Source organism: Ursus americanus, chromosome 31 (assembly GCF_024610735.1).
Source record: "Ursus americanus isolate L20-20 chromosome 31, mUrsAme1.1.p, whole genome shotgun sequence".
Classification (NCBI taxonomy): domain Eukaryota; kingdom Metazoa; phylum Chordata; class Mammalia; order Carnivora; family Ursidae; genus Ursus; species Ursus americanus.
This window is the reverse complement of record NC_142157.1, coordinates 11,821,406-11,840,653: the sequence shown is the minus strand read 5'-3', so window position 1 is coordinate 11,840,653 and position 19,248 is coordinate 11,821,406. Positions and strand designations below refer to the sequence as shown.

General features: G+C 37.1%; 2 protein-coding genes across 19 annotated transcripts in view; both read left to right on the top strand.

Annotated features, from left to right (window-relative positions):
• Positions 1-19,248, top strand: part of ANKRD26 (ankyrin repeat domain 26) — a 124,137-nt gene that overhangs the window by 41,676 nt on the left and 63,213 nt on the right. For 12 of the 18 annotated variants that reach the window (XM_087857588.1, XM_087857589.1, XM_087857597.1 and 9 more), the window contains 3 exons: positions 1,748-1,830; positions 6,848-6,999; positions 14,076-14,249. In XM_087857588.1, the coding sequence (XP_087713714.1) occupies positions 1,748-1,830; positions 6,848-6,999; positions 14,076-14,249 (409 nt within the window). Of the gene's footprint in view, positions 1-1,747; positions 1,831-3,734; positions 3,894-6,847; positions 7,000-14,075; positions 14,250-19,248 lie in introns of those variants that run through there. The other 6 variants (XM_087857587.1, XM_087857586.1, XM_087857585.1 and 3 more) reach the window with 6 other exon arrangements.
• Positions 1,837-3,837, top strand: LOC148107367 (putative coiled-coil domain-containing protein 144B). The gene is given in 1 exon segment (XM_087857603.1): positions 1,837-3,837. A coding segment is annotated over 1 exon segment (798 nt). The 5' UTR covers positions 1,837-3,039.

The following is a 19,248-nucleotide window of genomic DNA, read 5'->3' as shown; positions in this document are numbered from 1 at the left end:
ATTTACCTATACAATTGACTTGTTTGCTGTTACTTCTTCATGAGCTTGGTGGATCCAAGAAGCAGGACTTTTAAAACAAAACGCCTACAGGCTCCTTAACACAGGAAGATACGAAAGAGAAAAATTATAAAATAAATACAAGCAACTTAAAACAGTTCATGTAGATTATTTCTCTTCTCACTTGATGCCTTTTATAAGGTAATGAGCAAGGTTAGTTCTCTAGGGATCCAAGATTTTGTGTTTATTCATTTAGTGCAGATTTATTCTGTCCTGGGCCCTGATAATTTTATATCCTGAATATTTCTGGAGCCATTCTGTCAGTTCAGGTGTGCTTGCTTCATCTTTATTTTGTATTACTGTCCTATAATTCATCTCCCGTCTTTTATTATAATGCCCCTCAAATTCATTGCTCTCCACAGCATTTAGAGTGATCTGTCTCAAATGCAAATATGACTATGAACTGTTGAAAATACATTTGTGTCCGGGTATCTTAAAATTACACATAAGGCTTTCATAGTCTTGAATTCTGCCAAATGCTCTAACCCTTTCTACTCTCTGCCCTTTTCTCTGGCATTCTGAACTGCTGGTGATGTCTTCCTCTTTGATCCCTGTAGTTTAGACAAATATTTACCTTGTTGTGTGCTTCTCTCCCTTGTCTTAACTACAGCCTTGCATACTCTCCCCATTTTCTGCCCTCTACCCCCTTTGAATCTGGCTGACCTCAACTGTTGCAGTCTCAGTTCAGGCATTATCTCTAGAAAAACCATTCCTGACACCTTTTATCTACAGGCTTCTTTAAACCTGGGTGCCTAGCATTCAGCGGGAATTCAGTAAATAATTACTGAGTAAAATAAAGACTGTTTATGTAGAGATGATTTAAGAGATTGTCCCATACAGGGGTGCCTGGGTGGCTCAGTAGGTTGAGTGTCCAACTCTTGATTTCAGCTCAGATTATGACCTCAGAGTTGTGAGAGCAAACCCTGTCTGGGGCTCAGTGCTGGTTATGGAGCCTGGTCAAGATTCTCTCTCCCCCTCTGCTCCTGCCCCCTCCCTCTCTGAAAAGAGAGAGAGAGTGAGTGATTGTTCCATACAGTGTAGGAGGAAATGAGATAGGTATATAAAGAAGTGATTAGCAGTTCAGGTGGTGAAGATGCACTGGAAAAATCTGTAAAGTAGTAAGGTAGCCCCAAAGAAAGAGACACCTGTTTATGTGGGGAAGGAAGGCCATAATCAAGGATGACTTTACATAGCAGTCTGTGTCCTAAGGTGTGAAGAAATTTGCCAAGTAGTAGAGGAAAACATTTCAGGCACATACACCCATGGGAAGGTTGTACACTGATAATGGCATCAAAAGTACAAGTAATTTTGGAAACCATGAATAATGTAGTTGAAGCTTAAGGTGTTTAAGAGGTACTGGTATAAGGTGAGGAATAGTCTGTTGTGATTTTATGTTTCTGCTGCCTTTTCAAATTTTGTTTCTGGTTGTTTTGTTCATGGATGTTAGGTGGATGAATTTGTGAATGAATCTTTGAGATGTTTGTATGCCTTTAACCTGGTGACATTTAGTATTTCCCAAATGGTTTGTTGAAGTTTTCGATAATTAAAAGTATTTCTTCAAGTAAATATTCAGCTAAAGATTAAGTTTAATTTAAAATCTTAATTGATAAAATGTTATTTTCTATTTTTATGAAGGTTATAACTTTTATCTAACCATGCTAAAAGTAGTCCATTTTAACTAAATATATAGATTTGTCCTCAGAACGAAACTTAGAAATGACATCAGAAGAAGAGCAAGAAAGACTTGGTAAAAGTGAAAATAACCACCTGCAGGTATGTAAAAATTTAGATTTCCAATATTCCGATATTGTTTTCCCTGCTTTAATAATGTAACCTAGTTCAAACGAAATTATCGTTTGAACGGCCATATTGAAGTCAACAGATTATAACTTAGTATTTAGTTTTTATAAAATTTTACAAGTTACAAAACTTAAAATATTGGTAGATTTTATAGTAACTTACAGCTAAACTTTATCCTTGGAATTGAGACAAAAAAAAATCGCAAATATTGTTTGCTTGCGTTTTTGTAATTTTTACATGATAAAGAAGGTAACATCAAATATTGAATCATCTGTTTAAGTAGTTAAATTATGAGCAGTATGACAATAATGACTACTGACTTAGATTCGTGTAGGAGTAATTATTCTCACTGGTTCAAAATGTGCAGTTCTGTATTGCCAGTTACTAATGCCCAGATTAAAGACTTATTTTGCCTTGTGATCTCTGTGTTGTTGACTTCACAGAGCGGGGTCATAAAATCAACACAGTTGCCTATTGTAGAGTCACTCCTTCCAGGATGGGACCTTTGTAGTTGAGTAATAATAACTTTTTCAGTTATTTCATTTCAGCATAGGAAATCAGTGAGTCTCATTAAATTTTTTGTATCCACTCAGTGGGCATTACAATATATTAGAGCTGGATACAAGCAGATAATGTATAGTGACGTATAACACTATCATAGTATAGAATTTGAATTAAAATTTAGGAATTTGGTTTTCTTTCTGATTGCTGTTGATTGATTTTGGCTTCTAATAATTTGATGTTTGCCTATTCTCTATTTATTAATCTTCAAAAAATATCCTCACATGCACTGTAGGGGCTCACTATTTAAGGTATGGTGAGATAAAGTGTTTTAAGTTTGTAGCATTAAAAATCATCTAATTCATTTTTTGGTAGCCGTAACATGTAATGAATTGTTTAGTTCTAAAAAACTGACAAAATGAAGCTTATGGATTTATGTTTTTCTTCTGTCTTAGGCTAGGGTGAGTTATTTCTCACTTCTTAGTTACAATCCAGTGATTTGGGAGCAGCTTAACATAGCTTAAGAAATTAAACAGTTAAATTTTAATTATTTTCTAATTTTTCTTTGTCCATACTTGATTACGTAAGGATAAAGTTATTTTACAAACATGTATCCTGGCAGAAAAGACATCTGAAAATCAGATCCATCAAAGTAACATTCCACTTTTGCACCTGCAAAAAATGGTTCGGGAACCAGAAATGAATAAGAAACATGATAGAAAGGATGATATATCTGTATATTCAGAACATCCTTCTGTGCAACAGTATGAGAAAATGTGGAACAAGAAAGGCAAATTAGAGTGGAAAAATAATTTAAAACTCATCACCAGTGAGTTAAAGCGGAAATTTGGTGCTATTTGTGAAAAAGACAAAATTACTACTTATCCTAAAGAAGAATCACGACATGGTAACTTTAAAGAAGGAGCAAACTTAAAGTAAATACCTTCTCATTTAACAAATGATAGACTTGATTGTGAGAAAAAAGATGCATTTGCAGTGCCTGTCCCTGTAGTATTTCAGGCATTTCCCGAACAAAAAGAGCCTAGTCTCAAAAATGTCATTCTTTCTCGTCCAAACTCTGCGTCCTTGGGATATGCTTGCCAGTCATCTTCTAATATTTCATCCAGTGGAAATAAATCAGACTGTGAAAATGGTAAACCAGACATTGAGCATGTTTTTAACAAAAATGAGAGTTTTAATAGTGATACAGAAAATAAAAATGTAAGGAACCCACTCGTTACGTTTGAAGTAAAAGAGGACCAAGAATTTGATATGCGAATGTCAGCAAGTATGAACCAAAATAGCACTAATTGTAGATTAGACATTGGATGTATACCTCCGTCCAGTGATCTAAGAAGCCTTTTCGATTTTTGGCTTGCATGCTCCCGTGAAATAAGAGAAATGCTTCAAATGAAAAGGCACAATATTTCTGCTATTACAAACACAAGAAAAAAAAAGACTCCTTTCAGAAGCCACTAAATGCAGATAACGACAGTACTAATAACTATAGAAGCATGGAACCTGAATTAGAACATGTGAGTTCTTCTCCATCATGTAGTTACAGAACATCAGAAGTACATCTAAGTGAAGAATTACAGTAAGATATACTAATGTTTAAGAATGAGATAGACCTGTTACAGGTAGATTCCTGTCGTTGGAAAACGAGAAAGTTCAACTTAAAAAGAGCTAGAGGTTCACTTTGCTGCTGCTCTTTTGTTTTTTCTCTTTATCATTATCTGAGCCATTTTGATTTTCCACTTATGAAAAAAGTTCACGTATAAGATGGGTTGTCTAAATATGTAATTGTGTTTGGAAATAGATTATTTCTGCTATCTAAATGATAGGAGTGCAGGAAGCATTCTTATGATTTCTTTTCCTTAAGTTTCTCTGTCAGTTTCCCAAGTGGCATATGAACTGGGAAACTAATTTAGCTATCTACCGTGTGACCTCATGAACCAGACTAACCATAAAGAAAATTGCTTAAAAAGTGCAATTATCTTGGGGTGCCTGGGTGGCACAGTTGAGCATCTGAGTCTTGGTTTTGGCGTGGGTTGTGATCTCAGGGTTGTGAGATCAAGCCCCACGTTGGGCTCTGGGCTCAGTGTGGAGTCTGCTTTAGTTTATCTCTCCTTCTCCCTCTGCCCCTCCTGCTCATGCTCTCTCTCTCTAAAATAAATAAATCTTTAAAAAACATACAGTAATCTCTAGGTTTTTTTTTTTTAAGATTTATTTATTTATTTATTTGAGAGAGAGAGAAAGAGCGCGTGTATGCACGAGCATGAGCAGAGGGAGAGGCAGAGGGAGAGAGAAACGGAGAAGCCAGACTCTGCTGAGCAGGGAGCCTGATGTGGGCCTCGATCCCAGGCCCCTGGGATCATGACCTGAGCCGAAGGCAGACTCTTAACTGCTGAGCCACCCTGGAGCCCCATCTCTGGGATTTTTATTTTTATCTATTGGCTTAAATATAAGTTGCATTTCCATAAATAATAAAATGGGAAAGAAGCAAGGACTAAGAGAAAGGATATAAACAAATATTTGAGCTAAACCAATCTATTTATTGCTTCTCTTTATCGTTTCAGTATGTGCAATGTTCTCTGCTTTACTCAGAGTACTCTTGGAACTTAGAATTCCAACATGACCACTTTGAGATATTTTTAAAAACAAATACTTATATTATCACTTTTTTCCCTTCACATTATTTTTAAACAGAATTTTTTTTAAAGATTGATTTATTTAGAGAGAGCGCATGAGCAGGGGGAGGGGCAAAGGGAGAGAGAGAGAGGGAGAAAAGCAGACTCCCCACTGATCACAGAGCCTAATGTGGGGCTCCATCCCACGACTCCGAGATCATGACCTAAGCCAAAATCAAGAGTCAGAGACCCAACTGACTGAGTCTCCCAGGCACCCCCTCCACATTTTTTTTTTAAATCACCATTCTCACATGTTTCTGATGAGTCAAACCTTTATATTGTGTTTAATAAAGTATGGTACATTTGACATGTATGATTTTAATAATGTAAGTAGTAGCATAAACCTTCAGCAAATCTTCAGTATTTCACTTGAAGGGAGAAAACTGACTTTTGAGGTGAATTAAATTTTACGAATAGTCAAAAATCTCGAGATCGCCTCCTTTAAAAGAAAAAGTAGCTAAGCACCTCATCCCCAGTTAAGGTATTAACTTATCGTGTCAATGTCACACTTTTAATGTATCTGATTAATTTAATGAATTTGATAACTTACCTGATTCAGCATTAAGGAATAGTATCATCTCTTTTGGTGCCATAAAATGCTAGGCAATGCCACTTTAGGAACTTTGGCCGAATCATTGAACCTTTTTTGGTTTTACTCCCATTATCAGCAGAAAATGGGATTGAAGTTGATAGTTACTTTTATACCCTCTAGCTATAAAATGTTGTGGTTATTGAATGTGGAATTTGGGGAGCATGACTCATTTCCCAAAATTCTACACTAACATCAGTTTTGCTCTGTTCTTTTTGTGTTGTGGTGACTTCTGATTCATGTATTTTAATGAACACTGTCAATTTTTGATAACCCTAGGATCCAAATGAAAAAAGAATTGTAAAAGGCAGTTAGGGAAAGAACAGCTCAGTGCAGAAAGAGGAAAGCTTCCTATTTGTGCCTGGAGCACTACAATGTCACATCCTTTAAATCTGGCTGTTTATGCAAAATCCAGGTGGTAAAGACAGAAGATGACAAATCTTGTGTCTTTGTCTTTTTATTTCTTTGTATCTGCTGGTCAGGTGGGGTGGGGAATGTTAGCTAGCAAAGCGTGGATATGAATACAAAATGAAGAAAGCCCTTTTTGAAATTTTGGAAAATTCTGCTGTTTTAATTTTTAAATTTTATTTATTTATTTAAAGGTTTTATTTGTCAGAGAGCGAGCGAGCAAGAGTGCACAAGCAGGGGGAGGTGCTGGCAGAGGGAGAAGCAGGCTGAGCAAGGAGCAGGATGCTGGACTCTGGACTCGATCCCAGGACTCTGGGATTGTGCCCTGAGCCAAAGGCAGATGCTTAACCAACTGGACCACCCACATGTCCCAATTACACTGTTTTTATTCAAATAGAAATGAAGCAGAATTTATAAAAATTGCAATTACTTGTAATGATAAAGTTAAACACAAAATATTTTTATCGATTAAAATTACGACAAACTAGGAGTCAAATGGTAGAATTAATGAAAAAAAGTTCTGGGATGCCTGGGTGGCTCAGTTGGTTAAGCATCTGCCTTTGGTTCAGGTCATGATCCCAGGGTCCTGGGACTGGGTCCTGCAGCGGGCTCCTTGCTCAGCAGGGAGCCTGCTTCTCCCTCTGCTTGCACCTCCCCCTTGCTCTTGCTCTCTCTCTCTGACAAATAAATAAATAAATAAATAAATAAATAAAATCTTTAAAAAATTTATCATTAATGAAAAAAGTTCTTTTTAATGGGTAAAGTAGTAACAGTTATCCTTAGTATCAAACTTCCTTTAAAGATGGTTGAAGAAAGGAAGAGGCACGAAAGTGATAAATTGGCAGTATCAGAAAGCATATATGCCGCTGCTGCTCCTGGACTAATTCAACAAAGAGCGAGTGGAAAAACTGATAACCACCTATGTCCTATTATGGAAGATGAAGATTCTGATGGGTAAGCCTATAGCAATACGTAAATAGTAGGTAATTACTATTTTCCTAGGAAACAAATTCTAGTTGGAGCTAACATTCATGATTAACAACTTTTTATATTTTTAGTAAGGCGATTCCATCATGGGTGCTAATCAGAAAAATGCAAATAATGAGATACCATTTTTTGCAGTCATAGTGATAAATATTTTATTAAAAAAATAACAACCAAAGTTAGCAGATGTGAGGAAAAAGGCATTCTTATACACTGCTGTTAGATGAAATTGGTAAATCCTTCCTGAAGGGTGATTTAGCAGTGGTTTCAAAAATTTCAAATATGCTCTCCCTTTATCCCAACGGCTTCATTGCCAGGACTAGATCCTATAGGAAAACATGACTTGTGTAAACACACACACACACACACACACACACACACACACATACACATACACACATACATTCTAAGGACATTTATTATACATTATTATATGTATAGAATATGACAGATATGTTAAGGATATTTATTATAGCATTTTCATATCAAAAAGTTGGAGCTAGTCTAAATATCCATCAATAAGGAAGTAAATTTTCACCCCTATAAAACAAGGTAGTATGCGACCATTTGAAAAAATGAATTTAGGTCTGCAGTGTACTGATTGTGTAAGAAAGTATATTTAAAATGTTTGGTTTGATGTCATGTCTTATGCAAATTTTAGAATACTTTTAATATCTGCTGAGTTGCAAAAGGAAGTTACCTGCTACACTGGTGCTCTAACATAATTACCAACAAAATTAAGTTACTAGGTTTTGGTTTTGGTTCCTAATGCAGGAGTGCTCAAATGTTAGGCCCTCAAATTGATCTGAATATTACCAAGAGATTTCATATGGCAATTTGTCCCATATTCTATATAAACATTTGATTTGATGAGCCCTGTGCCGTAAGCCAAGATGTTGCTAATGCAGTGAATCTTCTTTTTAAGGTACTTGCATGCATGCTGTTATCCTTCCCTTTTAAAGAGAATATATTTCTACATGCACCACACAGATTTTCAACAGTGACTTCACATTTTATAATTTATGAAAATTTGGTTTACAAAATAGGAATATCTTCTGCATTCCGAACCCCTTTTACTGCTCTTTAGAATTTTAATATGACTATTTTGAATAGTAGAAGATATCCTATCGTTAGATGATCTTTATCAAGCATGAAACACTGCTGTTGAAACTTTATATTTTTTCTGTGGTCTTTCTAAGGATGAGAAAAAATGACAATCGGGTTATATAATATATATCTAGAAAATTTTTAAGGAGTCTTTTGGTTGTATAATTTTGTGAATTATTTAATGCCTTGACCTGGCTTTTTTTTTTTTTTTTTAAGATTTTATTTATTTATATTAGAGAGCAGGGGGAGAGTGACAAGCAGACTTGGCACTGAGAGCCCAGCCCCATGCGATCCCACAACCTGAGATCATGACCTGATCCAAAATTGAGTCAGAGACTTACCCGACTGAGCCACCCAGTCGCCTCCTTGGTCTGTCATTTTTTAAAAAAACATTTAATGCTACATGTATGTAATTTTAAAAACATCAAACTATTACAAAAATACTACATCATCATTGTGTAAGGATTGAACTAAACTAAAAAGAAAAATTATCTATGATCATTCCGCTTAGCTATGATATCCTTAAAAGAGCCGTGTACGCTCACTGATCCTGATTTCCCTCCCATTTGCTCTTGAATTGTCTCTAGTAGTTTTCACTCCCACTACTCCAGAACTGATTTTTGAAAGGTTACCGTTGATTTTCACTTTAATAAATCTAGACATAATTTCTTAGGTGTCATTTTATTTAATCTATCGTGCTTAGAAAACGTTCTAGCATATATAGTTCTATTCAATAAATGTTTATTGAGTGAATGGCGTTTCACCTCCATGTATTTTTTTTAACATGATACTAATTCTCACTTAAACGAAAAGGAAGTTTGACATGGGGCCATTCTGACAATTTAACCTGTCAGTTATATGCATTTTTTTAATTTTTGGGGGGCCCAATACTGTGGTTACTTGCTACTTATTTTTTTTACTGGTATTTATGTTAGTTTTAATCATGATAAAATGGATCAAAGGAATAGCAAACTTCATTTATATTTTATTAAGGAAAAAAATATGGTGGTAAATTATTATAGGGCTTTAAAAATTCTCGCCAGAGGATTATGAGCCCTCAATATCTGAAATAAAAAGATGAAGTTGGAATTTATTGCCTACTAGTAAGAGAGCTCTGCTGATCGCTTACAGTCTTTTCTGACAGAGCAGTCCGCTATTCTTATACAGGGTTTGGGGAAGAGTAGAGTTTAAGGTTTGGGGGACTTCCAGAGAATTAACTGGCTTGTCATCAGCTGAAACACCATGGTAATTTGGGTGAGACCGTTGTTGATTGGTTGGCACTCAAGGCATGTGTATCGGAGGGATTTTGTCCCCTCTTTAGGCTTTCTTTTAGAAGGGAGGAGCTGACATTGCTTGGTTGGTGGGTGAGGCCAGCGGGCATTGATCAATTACACACATTTAAAATGGGTTGTGGTGGCTTCTTGTTACCATGGCTTCATAGTTGTGTCCCCCCCCACCCTAAGTTTGAGGTGACTTTAACTAGATGTTTTTCTATTTAAAAGTTGTTTCTATCAACTGTGTTCAAAATGAAAGTGATTTCATATTCTGTAATTATAGATTTATTTTTGAAATTTGGGTCAAGAAGAATTATTTAATAATTGGTTTCAGGAAGATCCTTCTTTTTTGATGTTAAATTTTAATCAGAAGAGTTATCTGTGTAACAGTTTTAAAACAATAATTGCTCGCTTTGTTTTTGTTTTCAGTGCTCTTAGGGGCTCCTGTTCAATTCCTAAATTAAAAATCTCCTGTGGCAAATTTCAGTCTTTTTGTAAATTTATGTAGCTATTTACTAATAATATTCTCTTGCATGCATTTAGTCTATGAAAAGGTAATTATAATTTTCTGTTGGTAAATCTAGCTTTTTATGTTAGGATTAAATAGTAGGGTAAAAGTGTACAAAAGTTACCAAATCATTTTCTTTAAGGAAACTTAAAATTTTTTTTTATTTATTTGTGAGAGAGAAGGAGAGAGCAGGAGCAGGAGGGAGGGGCAAAGGGAGGGGGAGAAACTCAGTGGGGAGTCTGATGCAGGGCTAGATCCCAGGACCTGGAGATTATGACCTGAGCTGAAGGCAGAGGCTTAACTGACTGAGCCACCCAGGCACCCCCAAATCATTTTATTTTCAAACAAAATTAATCAGGTTATTGCAATTTTTGAGTGATATATAATGGCATATGAGTATTTTTGAATTTTCTCCAGATTCATTGAGGTAAAATTGACAGATAACTGTGTAAGTGTAAGGTATACCTGTATTAATTTAATACACGTTTATATTGTAAAATGATAATAGTGTTAATAACTCTTATCACCTCACATAATTATCATTTCCTTTTTAGCAACTCTCTTAGCAAGTTCCAAATATATCAGAGTATTGTTAATTGTAATCAGCATTCTGTACTTTAGACCCTCAGAACTTAGTAGTCCTATAAGAGGAAGTTTGTACCCTTTGGCCTACCACCAGTCTGTAAATTTGTTTTTTTGAAGATCCCACTGTAAGTCAGATCATACACTATTTGTCTTTCTGTGTGACTTATTTCACTTTGCATAATTCCCTCAGGGTTCATTTATGTTGTCGCAAATAGCAGGGTTTCCCTTTTTTTTGTGGCTAAAAATATTCCCTTGTAAATACATACCACATTTTTTAAATCCCTGGATCCATTGATGGACACTTAGGTTGTTTCCATGTCTTGGCTACTATAAATAATGCTGCAGTAAACATAGGCGTGCAGATACCTCTTTGAGAAATGATTTCATTTTCGTCAGATACGTTCCCAGAAATGGGATTACTGGATCATATGATAGTTCCATTTTTAGTTTTTTGAGGAACCTCCACACTGTTTTGCCGAGCGGCTGTACCAGTTTACAGTCCCATAATGGTGTACAAGGATTCCCTTTTCCATCGTTGCCAGTGGTATCTCTTGTCTTTTTGATGAAAGCCACTTTAACAGGTGTGAGGTGATAGGTATATCATTGTGGTTTTGATTTGCGTTTCCCTGATGAATAGTGATGTTGAGCCCCTTTTTTGGTACCGTTGGCCATTTGAATATCTTCTGAGGAAAGATGCCTATTAAGGTGCTTGGCCCAGTTTTTAATTGAATTATTTGTTTTTTGCTGTCAGATTATATGAATTCCTTATATATTTTAGATATTAACCATTTTTCAGATTCATGGCTTGCAAATATTTTCATTCATTCTGTAGGTTGCCTTTTCATGATGTTACTTGTTTCTTTTTTGTTTTTTAGATGTTATTTAAATTCAAGTTAGTTAACATATATTGTATTATTGGTTTCAGGGGTAGACTTTAGTGATTCATCACTTGCATGCAACACCCAGTGCTCATCACAAGTGCCCTCCCTAGTGCCTGTCACCCAGTTACACCATCTTCCCACCCATCTCCCCTCCGGCAACCCTCAGTTTGTTTCCCATAGTTAAGAGTCCCTCATGGTTTGTCTCCCCTTCTAATTTCTTTCCAGTTTTCCCTCGCTTCCCCTATGATCCTCTGCACTGTTTCTTATATTCCACAGATGAGTGAAACCATATGATAATTGCCTCTCCCTGACTGACTTATTTCACTCAGCATAATCCCCTCCAGTTCCATTCACGTCGATGCAAATGGTAAGATTTCATCCTTTCTGATGGCTGAGTAATACCCCATTATATATATATACCATATCGTCTTTATCCATTCATCTGTTGAAGGGCATCTCGGCTCCTTCCACAGTTTGGCTCTTGTGGACATTGCTGCTGTGATACTTTGGTACCCACTGTATTGAGAGTGTTTATCATGAAAAGATGTTGAATTTTGTCAAATGCTTGGTCTGCACATATTGAGATAATCATGTAATTTTTTTCATTATATTAATGTGTATCAAACTTACTGATTTGATTTCTGAAGGATAATTTTGCTCAGTATGGTATTCTTGGTTGGCAGTTCTTTTCTCTCAGCATTTTGAATATGTAATCCCTCTGTCTCCCAGCCTGTAAGGTTTCTGCTGAGAAATTGCTAATAGCCTTATGAGGGTTCACTTGTAGGTGACAAGCCTCTTTTCTCTTGCTGCTTTTAAAATTCTCTCTTTGGTTTTGATTTTTGACAGTTTTATTATAATGTGTTTGGGAGAATATCTCTTTAAGTTGAGTTTGTTTGGTGACGTGTGAGCTTCATAAACTTAGATGTCCAAATGTTTCCCCAGGTTTGAGAGTTCTCACCCATGACTTCTTGAAGCTTTGTTTTTTTAATCCCTCTCTCCTCCTTCTGGAACTGCAATAATTTACACATTGTTTCTTTTAGTGGTATTACATAATCACATAGGCTTTTCTCACTCTTTTTCATGCTTTTTTCTTTGTTCTCCACTGATTGGATCATTTGACAGTTTTAAAATTTGAAAATTGTAAATTCACAGATTTTTGGGGGATCTATTTTCCTGTCATTGATTTCTGTTGCTTTTTTTTCATTTCATTCCCTATATTATTCAGCTCCAGAATTTTTGTTTAGTTCTTTTTTACTATTTCCAGGTCTTTTTAAAAAAATTTTTTTTATTTATTAGAGAAGGAGAAAGAGCAAGTCAGGGGAGGGACAGAGAGAGGGAGTGAGAATCTCTAGCAGACCTGGACCTGGATCCCACGACCCTGAGATCATGACCTGAGCCGAAACCAAGAGTCAGACACTTAACTGACCAAGGCATCCAGGTGCCCTTCCAACTCTTTATTAAAACTTCTCATTTTGTTGATATAGAGTTTTTCTCATTTTATTGAACTGGCTTTTTTTCCTTAAGATTTTATTTATTTATTTATTTTAGAGAGAGCATGTGTGTGAGCGGGGCAGGGGGATTCTCAAAGGCAGAGGGATAAGCAGACTCTGCACTGATCATAAGCCCAATGCAGGGCTGGATCTCATGCTCCTGAGATCATGACCTGAGATGAAATCGAGTCAGACGTTTAACTGACTGAGCCACCCAGGCACCCCTGAGTTGGCTTTTTGTTTTTTCTTGTAGCTCATTGAGTTTCCTTAAAACTGCCATTTTGAATTCTTTTTTTGATACATTACAGATCTCCATGTGTTTGAGATCGATTACTGGAAGATTATTGTGATCCTTTGGTGGTGTCACATTTCCTTGACTTTTTATATTCTTTGAAGTTTTGCATTGCTGTCTTTGCATTTGAAGTAGTCTTTAATGACTACCTTTCCAGTGTGTCCAAATCTGAATTTTTTTTTTTTTTTTTTTTTTGCTCCGGTGGTGTGCTGAAACTTTTCTGCAGGAAATCTGGTTTTCCAAAAAAGCTTTGTCATTCATGGGTGATTATCTAAGACAGTGTTTTCCAGGGGCTCCTGGATGTGGCTGAGAGGAAGGGGCTGGAGCCAATTTATGGGCTATTGCTAGGTCCATAGCTGAGACTGTAGTGAGTGTGCCTGTTATCTGATGCATGGTAGGCAAGACTTTTCCTAGGCCCCTTGGTATATGGTGCTTGATTCCACAGCTCCTACAAAGAGGTGCATGGCAATTTTGTCCCCACAAATGACATTGTGTTATAATTGTATATTTATCTGTCTTTGAAGCAAGGGATGTATATTTCCTTACAAATGGTTGGACTTCATAACTGTTCAGTGAATTAATTAATGAATTGAGACGGGCAACAGGATTTTACAAAAATTGATATTTTTATACTTTATGGTAAAATTATTAGGAAACATTAGCTTGGGGCGCCTAGGCGGCTCAGTCTAAGGTTAAGTGTCTGCCTTTGGCTCAGGTCATGATCTCGGGGTCCTGGGATTGAGCCCCACGTGGGGCTCCATGCTCGGTGGGGAGTCTGCTTCTCCCTCTGCCTGCTGCGCCCCCTGCTTGTGCTCACGCTCTCTCTTTCTCTCTCTCTCTCAAATAAATAAATAAAATCTTTTAAAAAAATTGGCTTTTTAATGGCTATTTTAACTGGATTTTTTAAAGTAGTGATCCTCGTTTGAGTTTAAAGGAAGCAAGGATAAAAGATAAAAATGAAAAATGGACATCAAAAGAATCTCTGATTACACCACGCTTTGAGAAGGTTGACTCCCCAACTTATTGTCCACTACAAGTGAATGATGACAGCCCTTTAAGTGAAATGCATCAAGATGAAGGAAGGTAAAATCTATAAATTATTTCCCTCTGAAGGAATTCTAGCAGTGATTACTTTTTAAGGAAATAAAACACTGTAGTGTCGGTACAGGCTAAGGCAAGAAACACTCAAGTATATCAGACACACTGCTTGATAGGATAAGATGAGGACAAGTGACTTTGACAAGGAGCAGTTAGTAGTCACCATGGAAGCTGGACTGTAATGAATAAGTATAAACACTCCTTAGAGAATTTTTACGGGGAAAGGTAACAGAGAAATGGAAGATACCTGAAAAAGAATGTGGAATTGAAGGGGATTTTCTTTCTTTTTCTATTTTAAGATGGGAGCTTTTAAAGTACTTTTTTTAATAATAATATTTTTTATTATGTTCGTCATATACAGTACTTCCCTAGTTTTTGATATTAAGTTCCATGATTCATTACTTGCGTATAACACCCAGTGCTCCATGCAATATGTGCCCTCCTTAATACCCATCACCAGCCTATCCCATTCCCTCACCCCCTGAAGCCCTCAGTTTGTTTCCCAGAGTCCATAGTCTCTCATGGTTCATTCCCCCTTCTGTTTACCCCCCCTTTCTTCTTCCCTTTCTTCTCGTACCAATCTTCCTACTACTTATGTTCCATAAATGAGTGAAACCATATGATAATTGTCTTTCTCTGCTTGACTTATTTCGCTTAGCATTATCTCCTCCAGTCCTGTCCATGTTGCAGCAAATGTTGAGAAATTGTTCTTTTTGATGGCTGAGTAATATTCCATTGTATATATGGACCACAACTTCTTAATCCAGTCATCTGTTGAAGGGCATCTCGGCTCCTTCCACGATTTAACTATTGTGGACAATGCTGCTACGAACTTTGGGGTGCATATGGCCCTTCTCTTCACTACGTCTGTATCTTTGGGGTAAATACCCAGTAGTGCAATTGCTGGATCATAGAGGGGCTCAATTTTTAACTTTTTAAGGGGCCTCCACACTGTTTTCCAAAGTGGCTGTACCAACTTGCATTCCCACCAACAGTGTAAGAGGGATCCCCTTTCTCCACATCCTCTCCAACATTGGTTGTTTCCTGCCTTGTCAATTTTTGCCATTCCGACTGGCGTAAGGTGGTGTCTTAATGTGGTTTTGATTTGAATTTCCCTGATGGCTAATGATTTTGAACATTTTTTCATGTGTCTGTTAGCCATTTGTATGTCTTCATTGGAAAAGTGTCTGTTCATATCTTCTGCCTGTTCTTTGATTTGTTTATTTGTTTCTCATGCATTGAATTTGAGAAGTTCTTTGTAGATCTTGGATACTAATCTTTTATCTGTAGTGTCATTGGCAGATATCTTCTTCCATTCCTTGGGCTGCCTCTTAAATTTTAGACTGTTTCCTTTGCTGTACAGAAGCTTGTTATCTTGATGAAGACCCACAAGCTCATTTTTTCTTTTGTTTCTCTTGCCTTTGGAGATGTCTCATGAAAAAAGGCGTGTGGCCAGTGTCAAAGAGGTTGCTGGCTATATTCTCCTCTAGGATTTTGATGGATTCCTGTCTCACATTGAGGTCTTTCATCCATTTGGAGTTTATCTTTGTGTATGGTGTGAGAGAGTGGTCAAGTTTCATTCTTTTCGTGTACCTGTCCAATTTTCTCAGCACCATTTATTGAAGAGACTGTCTTTTTTCCACCGGATGTTTTTTCCTGCTTTGTCAAAGATTAGTTGCCCACAGAGCCGAAGGTCCATTTCTGGGTTCTGTTCCATTGATCTATGAGTCTGTTTTTGTGCCAGTACCATGCTGTCTTTGTGATCACAGCTTTGTAGTATAGCTTGAAGTCTGGCAACATGATGCCCCCAGCTTTGTTTTTCCTTTTCAACAATTCCTTGTAGATTCAGGGTCTTTTCTGCTTCCACACAGATTTAAGGGCTGTTTGTTTCAGTTCTTTGAAAAATGTCGTTGGTATTTTGATCGGGATGGCATTGAAAGTGTAGATTGCTCTGGGTAGCATAGACATTTTAACCATGTTTATTCTTCCGATCCATAAGCATGGAATATTTTTCCATCTTTTTGTGTCTTCTTCAATGTCTTTCAAGAGTGATTTGTAGTTTCTAGAATACAGGTCCTTTACATCTCTGGTTAAGTTAATTCCGAGATAACATATGATTTTTGGTTCTGTTGTAAATGGAATGGATTCCCTAATTTCTCTTCAGTCTCATTGTTCGTGTATAGAAATGCAACTGATTTCTGAGCATTGATTTTGTATCCCGCCACATTACTGAATTGCTCTATAACTTCTAGTAGTTTGGGGGTGGATTCTTTTGGGTTTTCCATATAGAGTATCATGTCATCTGCGAAGAGAGACATTTTGACTTCTTTGCCAATTTGGATACCTTTTATCCCTTTTTGTTGTCTGATTGGTGTTGCAAGGACTTCTAGTACGATGTTGAATAATAGTGGTGAGAGTGGGCATCCTTGTTGTGTTCCTGATCTTAAGGGAAAGGCTTCCTGCTTTTCCTCATTGAGAATGATATTTGCTGTAGGCTTTTCATAGATGGTTTTTATGAAATTGAGGCATGTACCCTCTATCCCAACACTCTGAAGTGTTTTAATCAGGAAAGGATGCTGTATTTTGTCAAAGGCTTTTTCTGCATCTATTGAGAGGATCATATGGTTCTTGAGTCTCTTCTTGTTGATATGATCTATCACACTGACGGATTTGCGAATGTTGAACCACCCTTGCATCCCAGGGATGAATCCCACTTGGTCAGGATGGATAATCCTTTTAATGTACTGTTGGATCCTATTAGCTAGGATCTTGTTGAGAATTTTGGCGTCCATATTCATCAGGGATATCAGTTTGTAATTCTCCTTTTTGATGGGATCTTTGCCTGGTTTGGGGATCAAGGTAATACTGGCTTCATAGAATGAGTGTGGTAGTTTTCCTTCTGTTTCTATTTTTTGAAACAGCTTCAGGAGAATAGGTATTATTTCTTCTTTGAATGTTTGGTAGAATTCCCTGGGGAATCCATCAGGCCCTGGAGTCTTGTTTATTGGAAGGTTTTTAATCACTGCTTCAATCTCTTCATAATTAATTGGTCTGTTTAAAAAATCAGTTTCTTCCTGTTTCAGTCTTGGTAGTTTATAGGTTTCCAGGAAGGCATCCATTTCTTTCAGGTTGTTTAATTTATTGGCATAAAGCTGTTGATAAAAGTTTCTTTTTTTTTTTTAAAGATTTTATTTATTTATTCGACAGATACAGAGACAGCCAGCGAGAGAGGGAACACAAGCAGGGGGAGTGGGAAAGGAAGAAGCAGGCTCACAGCAGAGGAGCCTGATGTGGGGCTCGATCCCATAACGCCGGGATCACGCCCTGAGCCGAAGGCAGACGCTTAACCGCTGTGCCACCCAGGCGCCCCTGATAAAAGTTTCTAATGATCTTTCCTATTTCATTGGTGTTGGTTGTGATCTCTCCCTTTTCATTCATAATTTTATTAATTTGGGTCCTTTCTCTATTTTTGAATAAGTCTGGCCAGTGGCTTATCGATCTTATTTATTCTTTGAAAGAACCAGCTTCTAGTTCTGTTGATCTGCTCTACTGTGCTCCTGGTTTCTAATTCATTGATCTCTGCTTTAATCTTGGTCAACTGCTTTCTCGTGCGTGGGTTAGGCCTGTTCTTTTGTTCCTGTTCCAGCTTCTTGAGGTGAGAATATAAAAACTGCATTTTAGATTTTTCTATTCTTTTGAGTGAGGCTTGGATGGCTATGTATTTTCCCCTTAGGACTGCCTTTGCAGTGTCCCATAGGTTTTGGACCATTGTGTTTTCATTCTCATTGGTCTCCATAAATTGTTTAAATTGATTTTTGATTTCCTGGTTTATCCAATCATTCTTGAGTAGGATGGTTCTCAGTTTCCAAGTGTTTGAGTTTCTTCCAAATTTTTCCTTGTGATTGAGTTCCAGTTTCAAAGCATTGTGGTCTGAGAATATGCAGGGAATAATCTCAGACTTTTGGTATCGGTTGAGACCTGTTTTGTGACCCAGCATATGATCTATTCTGGAGAACATTCCACGTGCAATCGAAAAGAATGAGTATTCCGTTGTTCTGGGGTTTAGTGTTCTATATATATCTTTGAGGTCCATCTGGCCTAGTGTGGCATTCAAAGCTCTTGTTTCTTTGTTGATTTTCTGCTTAGGTGATCTGTCTATTGCTGATAGTGGAGTGTTGAGGTCCCCTACTATTAACGTATTTTTATCTGTATGTCTCTTTATTCTGGTTAAGAGTTGGCTTGTGTATCTTGCTGCTCCCCTGTTGGGGGTGTAGATATTTATAATTGTCATATCCACTTGTTGGCTACATCCTTTAAGAATAATATAGTGTCGTTTTGTACCTCTAACTACTGTCTTTAGTTTAAAATTCAATCTGATATGAGAATTGCTACCCCAGCTTTCTTTTTAGGTCCATTGGCATGAAAAATGGTTTTCCATCCCTTCACTTTCAGTCTGGATGTGTCTTTAGGTTCAGAATGAATCTCTTGTACACAGCGAATGGATGGGTCATGCCTTTTTATCCAATCTGCAACCCTGTGGCATTTTATGGGAGCATTTAGGCCATTCACATTGGGAGTGATTATTGAGAGAGATGATTTTAATGATGTCATGTTGCCTATAAAGTCTGTTTTTATAGATTGTAACTTTCTGTTCTGTATCACTCTTGGGGCCTTTTTGGTTTTATAGAGCCCCCCCTTAATATGTCCTGTAGGGCTGATTTCGTGGTTTCAAAATTGGTCAGTGTGTGGAGATTCTGGAAGGTCCTTATCTCTCCATCAATTCTGAATGACAGCCTTGCTGGATAAAGGATCCTTGGCTGCATGGTTTTCTCTGAAAGAGCTTTAAAAATGCCCCCCAACCCTTTCTCTCATTCCAGGTCTATGTAGACAGGTATGACGTAATCCTAATATTTTTGCCTTTGTACGTGAGAAATTCCTTTGCCCTGGCCGCTTTCAATACTGTATCCTTGGATCCAATATTTGC